The sequence below is a fragment of the Colossoma macropomum genome, unplaced genomic scaffold (assembly GCF_904425465.1).
Source record: "Colossoma macropomum unplaced genomic scaffold, Colossoma_macropomum, whole genome shotgun sequence".
Lineage (NCBI taxonomy): Eukaryota > Metazoa > Chordata > Actinopteri > Characiformes > Serrasalmidae > Colossoma > Colossoma macropomum.
This window is the reverse complement of record NW_023494790.1, coordinates 28424455-28441698: the sequence shown is the minus strand read 5'-3', so window position 1 is coordinate 28441698 and position 17244 is coordinate 28424455. Positions and strand designations below refer to the sequence as shown.

Genomic DNA, 17244 nt, shown 5'->3' with positions numbered 1-17244 from the left:
CAAACATCAGAAAAGGTCACCAAATGCACTCGGCAAGTACTTCATACAAATGACATCACAGCTTTTCCAAGCGCTCTGCCATGGTGTCTTGTCCTCCTCTGCGGATCTATAGTAAATCTCGGAAACATCAGAGGCGAAGGTTCCCTCGGCTGCTGAACGTGTAGCTGCCGTAAAGAAAACAAACTGCATGTTGTTTTTGGCAGCAGCCTGTACAGCAAGGCAGTTTACACAAGGCGTGTTTTGACACTTCAGTGTAAGCCATGCATGATCCGCCTTGAGTGATGAGCGCTTTGGGCGTGTCCCGACTTGGACCCTCACACAATAACTGTTTACGCTAGAAATGACTCTGTTGCTGCATCATGCATGCGTGCGAGTGGAAGGCCGCGGTGCTGGATTAATGTTGCTTATTATCGTTGTGTTTACTGTGCAGACTCGGCCAGCGACGGCTCCGCTCAAGACCCGCAGACCAAACTGAAGCGCGCCAGGCTCGCTGATGACCTTAACGAAAAGATTGCTCTGAGACCAGGGCCTCTGGAACTGGTCGAAAAGAACATCATTCCTGTTGATTCCACTGTTAAGGAGGCGGCTCTGAAAGGTATCAGTAAAGCACTGGGGTGATTCTGTGTAATTTCATGGATATTATTCACAATCAGCGCTTGCAATTCACCGCCACTGCACTTAAAGCAAAAAAACAAATTTACACAATTTTCCTCTTACCTCAGATATAGCTGATCAGCCAAGGAATGTTTGTTATCCAGAGTTTCCGAGGAAAAACAAAGACAAAATTCAGAGATTATTTTGTCCATTTATAGATAAACGTATGTCATACAATGTCAAACTGCAAAGAAGTCTTTCTAATTCTAATTAATTCCAAGTTCCAATCACTGGCTTGCACAATGCTAACTGGTGGTAATAAGCTTCCATTATTTGTTAGCTACATTAGCCTTGTAGCTCCAGTGCAAAACTAGAGAAGCAAACATCAGACACCAAACATCTTAGCTGCTTGACTGCATTTGGAGTAAGTATACAAGTTTGCAAATTTGATTTCAAACTATCCCTTTAAAACTTATAAAAACTCACTTTCATCAAATCATAAAGTAAATGCAGAGGAAATATTTTCAGGCCCTGAAGATGACACTAACCTTCAAACACTCCTAAGCTAGCAATGTTTAGCAAGATTCCTGACAATCCTCCCAACCTTTGCCTCAACAAACACAGATTGATTCAAGAGGCCCTTGTTCACGGGCATTAACTTGCAATTTGTTTACTATGCCGTGTAACCGCATTGCGTTGTCCCTTCAGATCCACACTAGAGCCAATGTGTTTGGACTTGCTGGAAAGTAAACACTCTGTTTTCCCCCTAGAGTTGTCTGTAAATGTATTGCATAAGCTGACCATAAGGCCGAGGACATCAGTTTACATTACCTCTGCTGGAAAAAGGAGCATGTTTTATTGAGACAAACAGCAGCTGTATTTGGACCCACCCTTTTCTCCAGAGATCAAATGAACGTCGCCCCTTGCTGCTCTGTTTTGACTCCTCGTGATTTATGTGGCTCCGCTGAGCCACCTACAAAGGTGTCTGAGGGGACCGGGCCGCTCCGCAGCTGTCTGCAGCCCTGGGAGACCCCCATCCTCTAACGCTCCCATGACCTGCTCTCTGAGTTTGATTATTAGACCTGTGGGGTTTTAAATAAGCAAAGGGCTCTGAGATTTTACAACTTTCTTTGAAGGCAATAGCAAAGCCTCTGTAATCTGAAAAGCCGTCGGAATCTGTATATATACCTTCAGCACAAGTGTGTTTTGTGTAATTTTTCTGAGTAATCTGTTTATGTTCCAATCATGTTTTTTTTTGGCCCAGTCCCGATCCGAGTCATTTAACTTGTTTCTGCTGTTACCAAATATTAATCTGATATTTGTATTTTTGTAGATAATACAGTGCATTTTAATACACTATATGGCCAAAAGTATGTGACACGTAATCATCACACCTGTATGAGCTTGCTGGACCTCCTATTCCAAAACCATGGCCATGAATATAGAGTTGAACCCCCTTTGCAGCTATAACAGCCTCCACTCTTCTGAGAGGCTTTCCACGAGATTTGGGGTGTGGGAGTTTGTGCCCATTCGGTCAAAAGAGATTTGTGCAGTCAGGCACTGATGTTGGATGAGAAGGCCTTGCTTGCAATCAACGTTTTAGTTCATCCCCAAGGTGTTCAGTGGGGTTGAGGTCAGGGCTCTGTGCAGGCCACTGGAGTTCCTCCACACCAAACTGGCCAAACCATGTCTTTACTGAGCTAATTGTCTAAAATGTCTTTGAATGATGTGGCCTTAACAGTACCCTTCACTGGAACTATGGGGCTGAGCCTAAACCCTGAAAAAAGCCTAAACACTGAAAAATGCTCCAGAGTCCAGTTTACACCGCTCCAGCCGACGCTAGTGATCTTAGGCTTGTGTGCTGCTGCTTTGTCATGGAAACCCATTTCATGAAGCTCTCAATGCACAGTGCTTGTGCTAATGTTACTTCCAGAGGTGGTTTGAAACTAAGTATTGAGTAATGCAGCAGAGGATAGGCAATTTTCATGCACTGACTCAGAGTTTGCATGGTCTACCTCTACATGGCTAAGCTGTTGCTGCTTCTAGATACTTTGATTTCACAATATTGGACTTACAGTTGACCGGGGCAGCTGACTTGCGGTAAAGGTGGCATCCTATGACAGTGCCATGTCAGTGCCAAGTCACTGACCTCACTGAACAACCCGTTCTACTCCCAATGTCTGCATTGAGACTGCATGACTATGTGCTTGATTTTATACAACTGTTAGCAATAACAAACATCTAAACTAAATAATTAGGTGGCGTGTCCACATACTTTTGGACCATTTAATTTAACACTGAAGTTAATAAAAACGATACAATTTAGGCAAGACACGCTAGGCTGCCAATTAGTTTAAATTCTACAGTGAAATCAATTCATTTTCATATGAACATTTGACCATGCTGTTACCACCAAGCATATCAACCCAAAGTCTTCTTAAATTGTATGTGTGGCTAGTTGAATCATGTTTTGACAAAAAGTGTCCAGCTTAACTGCTGTTGAAATACTGCCATTGCAGATATTACAAGCTGGGCTGTTTTCATATTCCATCTTAAAATACTTTGCCTGTTAACTTCTCATTGCATAAACAGGGCAGTGGTGTAAAAGTCTTAAAAAGGAATGAAACTGGACCAGACTTGACATAGTTGATAACAATCCATTAAATTATGCCTTGATCGGCTCCAACACCAGTCTTGCAAACCGGCTAGGTACACTGGCCTAGTTTTTATCTCTGCTTTTTTTCTCCCAAAGGTTTTAACCATTATCAAACCGGTCAATATGAGATGACCTAAGATGATGAATGTAAACAGGTGGGGGTCAGGTGTCCCTAGGGCCTAGTTACAGTGTCCAGGCCAGTCCAACATCAACAGGTGGAGGAAAAAAACACTCTGAACGTTGTTCTATGCTGTTGCTGGACAGCAGCTGAGCTCAGGAGACACAGCATGTGCCGTGCCCAGCACACTGACGGGGGAGTGTGTCTGTCATGATTGAAACCAGGGCCCACACTCTTGGCAGGTCACATGCTCAGATACTGAACAAGTCTCTCTCGCTCTCTCTCTCTCTCACTCACTCTCACACACACATATACACAATTTCTCCTCTAGAAGTGCACATGCACTACACATTGTCCCTCTCGTAACCCCTAGTCTGACCTCTGCTGATAGAACAGTATTATCATGGCTCCTGTAGGGTGAAGTGGTGCTGTCAGTCTCCCCCCACTACATAACAGCACCACTGGGCCAAGAGCCTGGGCTGGGTGCTAGTGAAAAACAGCGCTGTCCACCAACAGCCAGGATCAAAACTCACTGGCAGCACATTGGTATCAGGGCTGCAACTAACCATTATTTCTACAATCAGCAAACCTATCAACTACTTTTTCAATAACTAGCACAGGACATACCACAAATACGGTGCTAAAAAATACTTGGCATGTACTTTGCATATTATTGCTGACATATTAAAATATTGTACCTTAAATTAAATAATAATAAAAAAAAAAACACCATTTAAAAATGTCAGCAGCCCTTTGCATTATTTGAATGTTTCATGATGAATGGACCAACAGAAATTGCTCAGAATAAAATCTCACATTTATGTACATTAACATTAAGAATACTTTTTTCCGTCCATTTCTATTTGATCCATTTTTAGATGCTCGGTTACAATAGTGACCATATGCTGCATTGTACACCACTGTCATTTGTGTTTTAGAAAAAACCCACTTCTAAGACATTCTGAGTCTTGTCCTCCTTGATTCATCTTTCTTTGCAGTCATATTTCAAAGTTCTCTTCTACAAACAATCAAAAATCGGCTAATTTAGTATTTTGATTTTGGTCGATTTGTGCAATTTTATGACATAAATAACATTAGGCAGGTAAGTGCACTCGCGCTGTATTTGAATGCAGCACCAACATTGAAATGGCCCTAATGTCTCCTGTGGTGTACAGCAATCTCAGGGACTGACCACGTGTCTTATTCTAGATATGAACATAATTGACCATTATATAGTTTCTTTTTTACTTTTACAAAAAACATATAAACAATACAAATCCACATTAACATTTTTTTCATAACTGTCATTAACATTAACTACCAACTAATCACTGGTGAAGCACACGTATTCCAACACATGCACAGTGGAGTCACATTCCCCCTCCGTGCTTGCACGCTTACACACACACACACAAGGCTCGCTCAAATGCAGAGAGATGGTTTCTCAAATATTTACACAGACACACACTTTAGAGCCCATGCAATTCTCCTTTACTCTCCTCTGAGTGAAGATGTTAATCAGCTTTGTTTTACATTAGTTACAACTGCAGTCTGAGGCTCTCAGACTTTTTTCTCCCTCTCTGCTTTGTTTTATTTTGCTTTGTTTTATTTTGCTTTGTTGTGGGTTTGATTCAATCCACAGTCTTATCTTAATGCCTCAGAGTTTCAGTATCTTTGTTACAGTTTTGCCCTTTCCTTATCTCCCCAGTGAATCATGGGAAGTTTCCCAAGCAGGAGGATTCGTATGCGTTTGAAGAGGACAGCAGCAGTGAGAGTTTGTCTCCGGAGCAGCCCCTCAGTGACGAGTCCCAGAGCTCAGCCGGACCCTTAGCAGAAACCAAGACAAGCGTCCCCTCCCCCTCGCTGACCAGCCCTGCACAGGTGACCAAGCACACTGCACTACTGCAATACAAATATCTGTCTTACTAGATCAGTTTGTTGCAGTGCTAGACAAATGTTGTGATTTTTGCAGAAGATCACAAGTAAATAGGGTCTTCACTGTTCATTTAAAAACAAAACCGTGTAGCCTTTTTAAGATTCTTACATACTTTACTGCAAAAAAGAAACAAGGAAGTTTTCAAAAGACATTTTAAAAAATCTCTAAAAACACTAAGTGGCATGTAAAGGTATCAAGCAAACCGCCAACTAATCACTGCCAATTTGTCATAAATTTTATTTTAATCGAATAATCATGGTGGGCACTATTCAACGCAACATAGCTGAACACACAAAGCTTTCCCCTTGGATTTGAGAAAAGTGGGTGGAATAGCTTTGGGAAGTCTGCCCCCTGTGGCCATAGCCTGAACTGCAGTACCCTGCTTAAGCTCCTGAGAGACCGTTACTAGTACATGGCAGGTCTTTGGCTTAGGGCCCAACTCTGTATGCCAGTGTGTTTTTTACAAAGTGCAAAGGATATGATGGCCTTTGTATTTTTTTCCAGTATGGCTTACAGCAATGTGTACTGCCTATTCTTAGACTCTAGGCATTAAAAAAAAAAATAACAGTCCCTACTGACATGAGGTCTAAAAGTTACTGAGCCCACGTGCAACAGAGTCACGCACAGGGCTGCACAGAGTTACAATTAACAATTGAACCAGTCCGTTTTACTTAATCTAGTGAAAAGCACCTCATACTTAATATATGATATGCTACTAACAATTTGACTGCAATAAAAATGATAGAATATATATATATGTATATAAAAGTCTTATGATAAAGCAGTGCTTTATGACCACTGTTATAGTCAATTTAAATTATCAAATTTTATCATTAAGGGTTCACAAACAAGAGAAAATACTACTCAAAACCAAGAAGAAAATGCCACTACTACAAATTGCCAGGCAGCTCCACCCATACCAGTGCCAGCAATCATCAAGGTAGGAGAAACAACAACTGCACCAATCTGCACCATTTATCCATTTATTTGTATGATCTTCAGCCCAGTATTAATTATGTGTGGGTGTGTGTATATGGAAATTTGTCTTGGCACATTTATATTATATATTTGTATATTAACCTAAATACACGCAATGTGCCAAGACAAATTCGCAGAGACATCTTACATACATGGCCAATAACACCAACTCTGACTCATTTAGGTAACCTTTTGATTACTAACTTTTCTTCTGAACACGAAACAGAACAAAACATCAGACAAGAACCGTCACAAGAAGCCCAAAGACATCAAGCCGAAGGTGAAAAAGCTTAAGTACCATCAGTACATCCCACCGGATCAGAAGGCAGAGAAGTCTCCTCCTCCCATGGACTCGGCCTACGCTCGGCTCCTGCAGCAGCAGCAGCTTTTCCTCCAGCTGCAGATCCTCAGCCAGCAAAAGCACCAGCAGCAGAACCACTCTCATCAGCCGCAGTGCGCACAGAGCCAGAGCTTCAGCTACCAGCCTCTGCACCAGCATCTCTCAAACAAGTGAGTCTCACCTACTTACTGCAGCCATCTACTACTGCAACCTTCACAGTGGAGTCTCCATCATGCTCCCCATTTTGATAGATGGTCCATATTCACACCATTTAGTGATCAATGTCTAAGACATATATGTATAGCTAGGGATGGGCAAATATTGTTATAAATTGGTATAAATTGTGGGAATTATGAAAGTTGGTCATTGTTCTTTATACACAAACTGGCCACTTCGTTAAGTATACCACCACTGCTGTGTCTGATCCACTCGTACCAGCACAACACACCCTAGCATGCCACCACCACATCAGTGTCACTGCAGTGTTAAGAATGATCCACCACCCAAATAATACCTGCTCTGTGGTGGCCCTGACCACTGAAGAACAGGGTAAAAGGGGGCTAACAAAGTATGCAGAGAAACGCATGGGCTACAGTCTGTAATTGTAGAACTACGAAGTTCACCTATATGGTATGTGGAGCTGATATAATGGACAATGAGAGTAGAAATAAGAAGGTGTTCTTAATGAAGTGGTCAGCCAGTGTATGTCTGTTGCATATCTTTATCATAAAAAAGACAGATTTGGACAGTTAATAGAGTCTATAAACAATGACCAGTGTATATTAACCACATGAACTGCAGAATAACAAGTAGATGATGTCAGCCAATTATGATATTATTGTTTGATTTTTTCCTCCTGTTCCTTCTTTGGTTTATTTTCGCAAATGTTTAAATAAAAAAATTGGTACATTTTGTCTGTTCTCACTTGTTTACAAGCCTCGTGTATCTTGTATCTTCAAGCAACGTAATGTTATTTTTTTGCCACGTTGTCCACTCTTATGTGTGAGTTGATTGTATAAATGTGTTTCAGGCAAACAAATGAACAGCACACACCATGCAGTTCCAGTGGTGCCACCAGCACACCCAGCAGCAGCTCCTCATCTCCCGTGAAGACCACTTACTGCAGCCCATCCAACGTCACTCCAGTCAGACCAGGGCCTTTGCCTGCTAACCTGGATGACCTCAAAGTATGCAGTACACTTGTTAGGAGACTACAGGGGTTTATATATCCCTTTGCAACTCAATAGTTATACTGGTATGGCACAATTGATCATATGCCAACCATAATTTTCCTATGCTTTGTTCTACCAGGTGTCTGAGCTCAGGCAGCAGCTGCGAATACGAGGTCTCCCAGTGTCTGGCACTAAGACAGCTCTCATAGAAAGGCTGAGACCCTATAAAGACCCGAGCTCAAGCTCTCCCTCCGGCTCTGGAGACATCACTACCGTTACGTTCCCGGTGACGCCCACTGGCTCTCTCTCCTCGTATCAGTCTCCCAGTTCCTCTAGTGCCATGTCCCATGGGGGTGGCTACTACCCTTTCTGTAGCACCAGCTCCACCCCACCCATCTCTCCTGCATCCTCGGAGCTGTCTGTCAGTGGGTCCCTGCCAGACAGCTTCAGTGACGTCACCATGTCCTCACCTCAGTTCGGCCTCCAGCCATCACCAGCTCAGCTGAGTGCCGATGAGGGCCAGAATCTGGCTGCTGGCCTGAGCGGGGGTTGCCTGCATGGGGACGCTCCAGCAGGCCTGGAAGCTGAGAAGGACAAGATGCTGGTGGAGAAGCAGAAGGTGATTGAGGAACTGACGTGGAAACTGCACCAGGAGCAGCGGCAGGTCGAAGAGCTGAGAATGCAGCTGCACAAGAGGAAGCATGGCCATGGACTGCAGGACCCGCAGGCTGGACCCCGGCCACCATCACAGCACTCGCTGCACCTCCAGCCCCCAGGCCATATACAGCAGCACTTCTTTGGAGGGGTGTCTGTCAAGCAGGAGCACGTGACCTCCAGCTGTCCGCTGTCTTCAAAACCGCTGAAGACCACGTCCCCCAACAGCTGCATGGAGGGCATGGGCCACTGTGGAATGAGCGGTGGGCTCCGGAGTTTGGACGTGCCCTCCTCTAGAAGCCCCTCTGGCCTGTCGGCCTACCTGAGCCCTCAGTGTTCGCCCCAAGACTCGCCAGTCACCAAAAGCTCCAGCAGCCCGCAGCCCAACAGCCTGCCATCTTCTCCCAGCCACCAGTACCTGCTCACCCCTCCTCTGGGCAGGGACAGCTGCTCGCACCCTCTGCCTCACAGTGGAGCCAGGCCACATCCCATGCAGGTAGGCAGTGCCATACAGAGAAATACAGGACTTCTATGCTGTATATCATTGCTGTATTTTTGTTTTTTATTTTGACATGCATTGTGTCAAAATTTCTTGGAATAATTCATTGTTGCATTAACCTTTATTACAAGATTGCTTCTCCTGTAAAGTTAGAATTTTGGAGATATATGGGTTTTTTTGGATATAAAGTAAGTCTGTATTTAGGGGATGCATAGGCCAGTTGACTAGTCAACTCATCCACTAGTGGGCACTGTGGCAGCTGTAGGCACTTGAAAACAAGTACACTGTCAACCGCAGCTTGTGAAAGACCACTATGCTTAATCATCCCAACATGAAGCATCTGCTACTAGCCACTTGTAGCCAGATGGAACACTTTCATTGCAGGCAGACCAATAAATACTAATAAATTACATTTCCTTAAGGTCTCTTTTTTTCTTTAAAAATCAGTTACTTTCTTAAAAGACTAGTTGAACAGTAAAAATGGTCATGCAACCCCCAAAATAAATTAACAAATAAAGTGATTCATTAGCAACATCACAGTTGGTTGCAAATTAGTGTATAATTTACAAGTACGTCATTTTTTGTGCTTCATATTAAGTAAAAAAAATATAACAATACAGCATGTGTGGTTGTGAGAAACAAAATCATAACAGGGTGGAGTGATGTGGTTCTGACACAACACTAACAAAAATGGCTCTCTCTCACAGCTCACACAGAAGAATGTTGCCCCATCCGTGAGCTGTTCCTACGCACCTGACCAAAGAAGCCTGCAGCCAGTGTACCCAAGCAATGCCGAGAATAACTTAAACCCCCGAGGGTCTTCCAAGGCCAAGAGCCCAAACATGCAGCAAAAGGTTTGTGAGGAGATGCGATTAGTCCAAATTATCCCACCTTCTTAACTTTATTCATGCACAAAATCTATCTGGGGAAAGCATCACACTCAAGCTGACCATTTTCCACATTCTCCTCTTTAAAACCTTCCATCTATGATAAAATAATAATTCTAATCTTCACCACTACTTTAGTATTTGATTACATACAAACAAATTACCCTCAATACATTGCAAAAGTCTCCATAATCATCTAGTCACATGTCTTCATCCGGCAAGTATTCACTGAACTGTATAAACATGAGGAGAAGTCACAAGTCTCTCAATGGGCATGATCACGGTCATGTGGTCATCTCACATGCCAAAACATATGGATGGATCTGAAGTATGATATCTTTCAGCTATGTGGACCATGGTTTAGGCCAAATAGGCAGAAAGGAATAGAACAGCTGATCCTTTTTTGCCCCTTCACATGGCCAAACACATACACAGTGCCTGCTACACATGAACGTGTCCTCTTGTGACCTCTGAGACCTTCTCAGCTTTTCTTTGGTCCCTCTTCCTCATCTGAGGTGTAACATTTCACCCTATCTCCTCATTTAGATGGTAACATTACACTCTCCCAGGCACGTTGGCCAAAAGTGTGCCACCTCCTCCACTGCCTTCTGTAGCTCTGACTCTGCATCTGCCATTAAACAGCCCCCATGCTATGAAGATGCAGTGAAGCAGGTAAAGATGTCCCCAGTAGCAGCTGAGCCCTGTGCTTTCCTCCACACCACCAGCTTCTGGCTTCTTTGCAGTCACACGTACCATTCCTACTCTCTGCCACCCTCATATGTTATGCACACTTCCCTGCTTTCACATTGCATGATGAGCCCTGTAAGACACGGCCAGCAATGGTAGTTAGAGAACTTCCTGGCTGTCAATTTTACACCCAAGTGAAATTACACCCAAAAAAGTACTTTTTTTCCATAATGATAAAAAGTGTTTTGAATTTTCATGATGTCCAGGAATGTGCACATCCTGGTTTTGAAATGAAATAGCCAATAGGTTCTGTTTTCAGCCCTGAGGGGTATTCTGACCAGCCAAACGGTATTTGTGACTTGGAAAAAAATAACACTTCTGAACTTTTTTTCTCTCAGTGGTAGAGAGCAGAAATGTGATTTTTGGGTGGAATTCCCCTTTAAAGTGGCATTGGCGGTACGGTGGGATAAGCTAAAGTGTATTGTGAAAAGGAACTTGCTCATCTTGCAGCAGTCACTACACAAAATCTGCCCACAGAAGACAAACAAGAGCATAACCTTTATTCCAACTGAGCCAGTGATATTTTTGGGTGATTCTATGATTGGGCTGCCATTTGGCCTCAGTAACTCTTTATTTTTTAGCATCTCAAGAGTAATATTTTTACAAGGTTTCCCTGCTGACTGGCTCAAATAAGTAACAGCGTTGAGTTTTTTTTAGCATAGAATCCATGCTAATAAGCATGAGGACATTCAGGACATTTAATGATTTTATTACTTTTTATTTACTGTTACTTATTATTTAATTATGATTCAAAGTGACTGTCATAAGCAAAAATAAGAAGAAAATTTGCTTTTTGTCTTCTTTAGGATGATAAATGGATTCGCACATTAATGCAAAAATATTAGGATTTTTGTAGTATGTTGATTATATTTCAGGGTAGAATGTAGTTATAGTGGGCTGGGACAAGCAGTGCTGTTTTCTAGGTACTGTAGGCTTTATTAATGTTTTACATTCTTTATCTGAAACATGCACACATGTTGTTGTGAAAGATACTTTACGTGTGTTTACAATGTGTTTCACCTTTGCATTACATATTTGTAAATGTCACATCAGTGGGACACAAATGACACCCCAATCGTGGAATCATCCTTTTGCAGATCTATAATAACCGTAACAAAAATTCACCACTTATGTCAAAAAAGTACAGAATTTGAGAGCCAATGCTGTATCATTAATTACTTACATGATTACTTTGCAGCAAATGGCAAGGAGCCAGCAGATGGACGAACTTCTTGACGTCCTTATTGAAAGTGGAGGTAAGCATACAAATCTACATATAAACAACAATAACAACAATTCTAATAATAGGATAATGTTTGATTTGGTTTCACCAACAGTGTTTGTGTATTGCATGCACCACAGTAATTTAACACCTAAACATTACTAGGAAGACCTATTATTCCATACTGCTCCTCTCGGGAATACTCCAGCCTTTCTCAACTTCATTTCTATCTGCAGCATCTGTAGAATATTATGGATTACCATGGACAATCATTTCTCTGTACTTAGAAAAGAATAGAAAACTTCTTAACTTATAGCAGATGCTTATATATGGGCAAATGCAAGAGCTAAATACAGGGAACTTTGTTTAAAGTATTGCCACTGGTAATCCACTGTGTGCTTATGCATATTGCTGTTGTCGGAAAAAAAACTTATCTCCACGTTTTTCAGTTTTTGACATATTTTGAAAATACCTGTTACCCTTTACATTGTGTGTAAATTTCATAATAAATGGACTAAAAGAAATGACCCAAAATTACTTGGAAAAAAGTCTGGTTCCATTGACTTACATTAAAAGTAAAGTGAGTTTTTTCCTGTAAAGTTATCATTTTGGAGATACAAGGTTTTCTTCAGACAACAGTGATATTCAGCAGATAGAGGTTAGGTTGAAAAACACTAGAGTATTTTGCTGCTGTCGGAACAAAAACTTGCATCTCCAAAACGGTAACTTTACAGGAGAAGGAAAAAGCATTCTTCACTTTTGATGTAAGTCAATGGAACCAAGTTTTCCCCCCAAGTCATTTGGTGCCTTTTCCTTTGGTCCACTTATCATGAAATTTACACAGAATGTAAAAGGGAACAGACATTTTCAAATTATGGAGATACGGATATGGAGATACGAGGTTTTGTTCTGACAGCAGTGATTTGTTTAATCCAGCCTACCATTTACTTCTGATCAATCGCTGTCTGTGCTGTGACGTCTTTAACCCCTCCCCTTTTTTCCAAAGAAATGCCAGCTAACGCCAAAGAGGAGAGGTCCCCTGTAACCAAAGTTGTGCCTCACCTTACAGTTTCGCCCAGCAGCAATGGTGCCACGCCCATCCCAAAGTTCCACAGACACTACAGCCACATGTCGCCCTCTCAGATGCCATACGATCACACTGCAGGTCACGGGGACTGCCACCTGGAGGTCCTGCTGAGCAGCCCCATGAGCCGACAGGGTGACATCATTCCACTGAAGATGGGCGTCGAGGAGGGCCAGCTGGAGGAGGTGAGCGAGGGCTTCCCAGGCCATCACCATGACGACAAGTTGTTAAGCAGCCGTGACATGATGGACACGCCTTTGTCCCCTATGGCCACCAAAGTTTCACCGGTGCCTGTTGATAGCCAAGGGCTCGGGATGACATTTACCGAGTCGCCGTGGGAGACCATGGAGTGGCTTGACTTGACCCCGCCGAGCTCAGCCACGGCGTTCAACAGCAGCATGCCCCCGGCTGGACCCAGCATTTTCAACACAGAATTCTTGGACGTGACGGACATCAACTTGAACTCTGCCATGGACTTGCACCTAGAGCACTGGTGAAGTTGACCAGAGACCTCCAAATACACAAGAATCCAGCTAGATAAAGATCACTATACCAAAGTAATGCCAAGCACTTCACATGCAGAAAAAACATGCAGATATCTCACAGAGCACACAATCAACAAGCGCACAAACAGCAGGATAACATAAGGTTTGAGCTGACCCAGTCAAATGTCAATAAGTGCATAGGACATAATCAAAGTTGCCTTAATGAAAAATATATTTTTCCTACAGTATCATGACTGTATAATGTTTAGTTGGTCCATCAAAACTTGAAAATCTTTTGGACTATGCATGCTGGGAAAGAAGGTTTTGCTATTACTGGAAACAGGAAAAAAACTACAAACCAAATCGATTAGATCTACACTAAATTCACTAGCGTTTGCAATCCATTTGTAAATATTACACCGTGCTGGTGTTCTACACGTTCATGGTGTGGGGAAACACTTCTGAAGTGTTCACTAAAATGAAACTTTCACCACATGTATTCTAATGTGCTATTGTAAATATACATTAATGCTCACACTGCACCTTGAGTAGTATAGTATTTTGTCACATTTTGCTTTGCATACTTTTTTTTAAAAAGCATGTAATTCTCTATGCATTTATTTGAATATTTTCTATTTCCATCCCCAATTATACATTCTAATTTATTTAGACAGTTGAGATTCCTTGTACTTCTTTTAGCAATTATTAACTACAATGTGAAAGCCTGTCTTAGATTAATGTCCATATACAAACCAACCAATAGCTTCCCATTTTACTATCACTCAAGCGGTAAGCCAGAAGAAGCCTTAAAGTCAGAACCAGGACGGTTTTATTCCTTTAATGAATGACCATATATGAAGCTTATAGGCATCTATTACACAGTTAACTTTTCTTTTTTTTTTATATTGAAACCATCAGAAGTTTACATTTGCTCATTGCTTTCCCCTATACATTGAATTTCATTGTGACTGTTTTTAATACGACTTTATGACTTCGGTAGTATTGACAAGTGACCCATTTGGTATCGTTGGAAGAGTTCACTTCTCAGATGTATTTATTTGGACATTTTCATAGATATATTTATACAGACGTTATTTATGAGACATTCCTTCTTAGGAACAGGATTCAGAAGATGCAAATCCTCATGCAAGAGACGAATAATATGAAAGTCATTACTGTCCATTTTTACCAAGCTTGATTTTTATACAGAAATGGAAAGCTAATCATTGTGTCCTCAGAACTACCTTTTGTATCTTACAAAACAAAATGCAGCACTATGAGCTAATAACACATTATGACTATCCAAACACATAGTGTAAAATATATTCTCCTAAAAAAAAAAAATACTATTTTGGAAGAACAATGTTTTCTTTGGACAGTGACACTATATTTTTATATTTTTTATTTTTTGTTTGTGATGTAACAAATTAGGCCTAAGTTTCAGTTCTTTTGTTAAAATGTCTTGATATATGCCTTTGTGAAGTATCCTAAAACAAGCATTTAACACATTCATTTCACATTTCAAGGTGAGCAATAAACTGCATAATTGACATGAAAATTTTAGGGATTTTCTGAATGAAGGTAGACATATATTAATAAAGCACACCTATTCTTACCAGCACTTGTGCAGAATGAAATGTAATATACTGTATGTTGTTTTACTGTGAAAATAGGCACCCATAGTGGGGCTGTTGATCAAACATTTCGCCAGGCATGGGACCTGTGGACATTTTTCTTTTTATAAATTCAACAATACATGCTCCACAAAGGCCTCTTTGTGCATTGTCAAATTGCATCGGTGTCTTTTTGCAACTCACCAGTTAATGAGAAATACCATTTATAAAAGACAATACACCGCCAGTCTAAACTGTGAACAGATCAGTTATGAAATTTAGTTTTATATGCTTTGAGACAATCGTATGGTTTATTTCATATTTTGCTCTGCAGTAAACCTAAGCCTATAATGACCGTGTTTGTGACCACATTTGTTTAGTTTCTACAGCTATGGGTTCAAGCAATTCAGACTGCATCTCTTATTTTGGGGAAAACAAAGAAGACATTCCACTTCACTCTCAGATTTCCTCTCTTTAGCCCTTATTTACCATTTCATTTACAGTAAGGTCAAGCGAAATATGAGAAGGATCCAGAGCAAGCTTTATAAATTTATGTATTTTAGGCACTACAGGTCAAGAACAAGACCTGAATTATTTTAGTGAGATTGAAAACAAAGCAGCAAATTTTTCTGCAAATAACAGGTTTACAGAAACACTGCAGACAAACTGTAACAATGTAATTAGATTTATTTCAGAGACTAAAGTGATACTTACAATTACACAATACTTTGAGAACTTATTTTTTTAGTAAGAGAATGTAACCAATGAAGGTACTGCACTGGGCTTATAAACATGTCCATTCAACTTGGTCTTGATGTTTTGTAATGAGTTTTTTTTTTTTCTTTTTTACCATTAAGAAAAGTTAATTATTTTTACTTCAAATTCTAAAGCGCTGTTTGTATATGTGACAATTACTGAGACTGGCAATTATGCCAACGGTCTGATCTCAAACAGGCCTGGCAGATCTTAGTTAGCCAGGTTTTATTATTTTTTTGTTGTTTTGTTTTTTAAACAGACCACTTGTGTAGTGCTAGAATGGATAATGGAAATTCTCACTACGCACAGTTGCCCAGTAAACTCCTCTTAGCCAACCAGGTAAAAGAATCAAAACCATAATGCACACCTGTTCAGTTCACAAGATCTCTCTATCTTGCTGAAGAAAATTGTGTATTTGTTTCTTTTGTCCTGAGGAAAAATATATAGATATGACAAAAAGCTTTTGTACTGCTTGGCCACTGAACAGCTTTACAATGTAAACCGTCTCATTATGTCTCCACCACTGTACTACTACTATTAAAAGACTTCAATAAACAAACACAAATTTCCAAAAATGATCTTTTGCTTAAGTGTATCATGTTTCTCAGCTGATAAATGTCATTTAATGTCACATTAAAATTGTTTTGAGTGTTGAATACAAATCCTTTCTTCTTATTTGTTCTCACACACACACACACACACACACACACACACACACAAAGACCACAATTTTGTGCACACCTATTTGAGCTTGTCAGACATCCCATTCCAAAACCACCGGCATTAACATGGTGTTGACTCCCTCTTTGAAGCTGTAACTGCCTTTCTCACTCTTCTGGGTGGCTTTCCACAAGAGTTTGGTGTGTGTCTATGAGAATTAGAGCTCATTCAGTCAGAAGACCATTTGTGAAGTCAGCCACTGATGCTGGATGAGAAGGTCCAACTTGCAACTGATGTTCCACATCATTTCAAAGGTGTTCAGTGGGGTTAGGGTCAGGGCTCTGTACAGGCCTCTGGAGTTCTTCCACACCAAACTTGTCAAACCATGCGTAAGTGCAGAGTCATGCTGGAACAGGAAAGAGTTTTCCCCGAACTGTTGCCACAAAGCTGGAAGCATAAAATTGTCTAAAATGTCTTTGTATATTGTAGCATTAACATTAGCCTTCACTGGAACTGAGGGGCCTAAACCCTTAAAAACAGCCCCAGACCATTATCCCCATCCACCAAACACTCCACTGTTCAGAGGCGGTGTGCTTTACACCACTCCAGCCAATGCTTGGCCTCACACAAAGTGATCTTAGGTATGATCTTGGGTGCAGCTGCTTGGCCACAGAAACCCATTTCATTCAAGTTCCTGATGCACAGCTCCTGTGCTGATGTTGCTTCCAGAGGCAGTTTGGAGCTCTGTAGTGAGTGACGCAAAACAGGATGGGCGATTTTTACACAGCACGCACTGGAACAGCTGACCAGTGCAGATGTAGCTGTCCAGATATTTCACAAACT

General features: G+C 41.3%; 1 protein-coding gene across 3 annotated transcripts in view; it reads left to right on the top strand.

Moving 5' to 3' along the window:
* Positions 1 to 13908, top strand: part of myocd (myocardin) — a 133942-nt gene extending 120034 nt beyond the window's left edge. For all 3 annotated transcript variants that reach the window (XM_036572948.1, XM_036572950.1, XM_036572949.1), the window contains 9 exons: positions 431 to 595; positions 5077 to 5249; positions 6143 to 6244; positions 6509 to 6792; positions 7653 to 7809; positions 7934 to 8944; positions 9655 to 9801; positions 11780 to 11837; positions 12810 to 13908. In XM_036572948.1, the coding sequence (XP_036428841.1) occupies positions 431 to 595; positions 5077 to 5249; positions 6143 to 6244; positions 6509 to 6792; positions 7653 to 7809; positions 7934 to 8944; positions 9655 to 9801; positions 11780 to 11837; positions 12810 to 13384 (2672 nt within the window). In that variant the 3' untranslated portion in view covers positions 13385 to 13908. The remainder of the gene's footprint in view (positions 1 to 430; positions 596 to 5076; positions 5250 to 6142; positions 6245 to 6508; positions 6793 to 7652; positions 7810 to 7933; positions 8945 to 9654; positions 9802 to 11779; positions 11838 to 12809) is intronic.
* The last annotated feature ends 3336 nt before the right edge of the window (positions 13909 to 17244 follow it).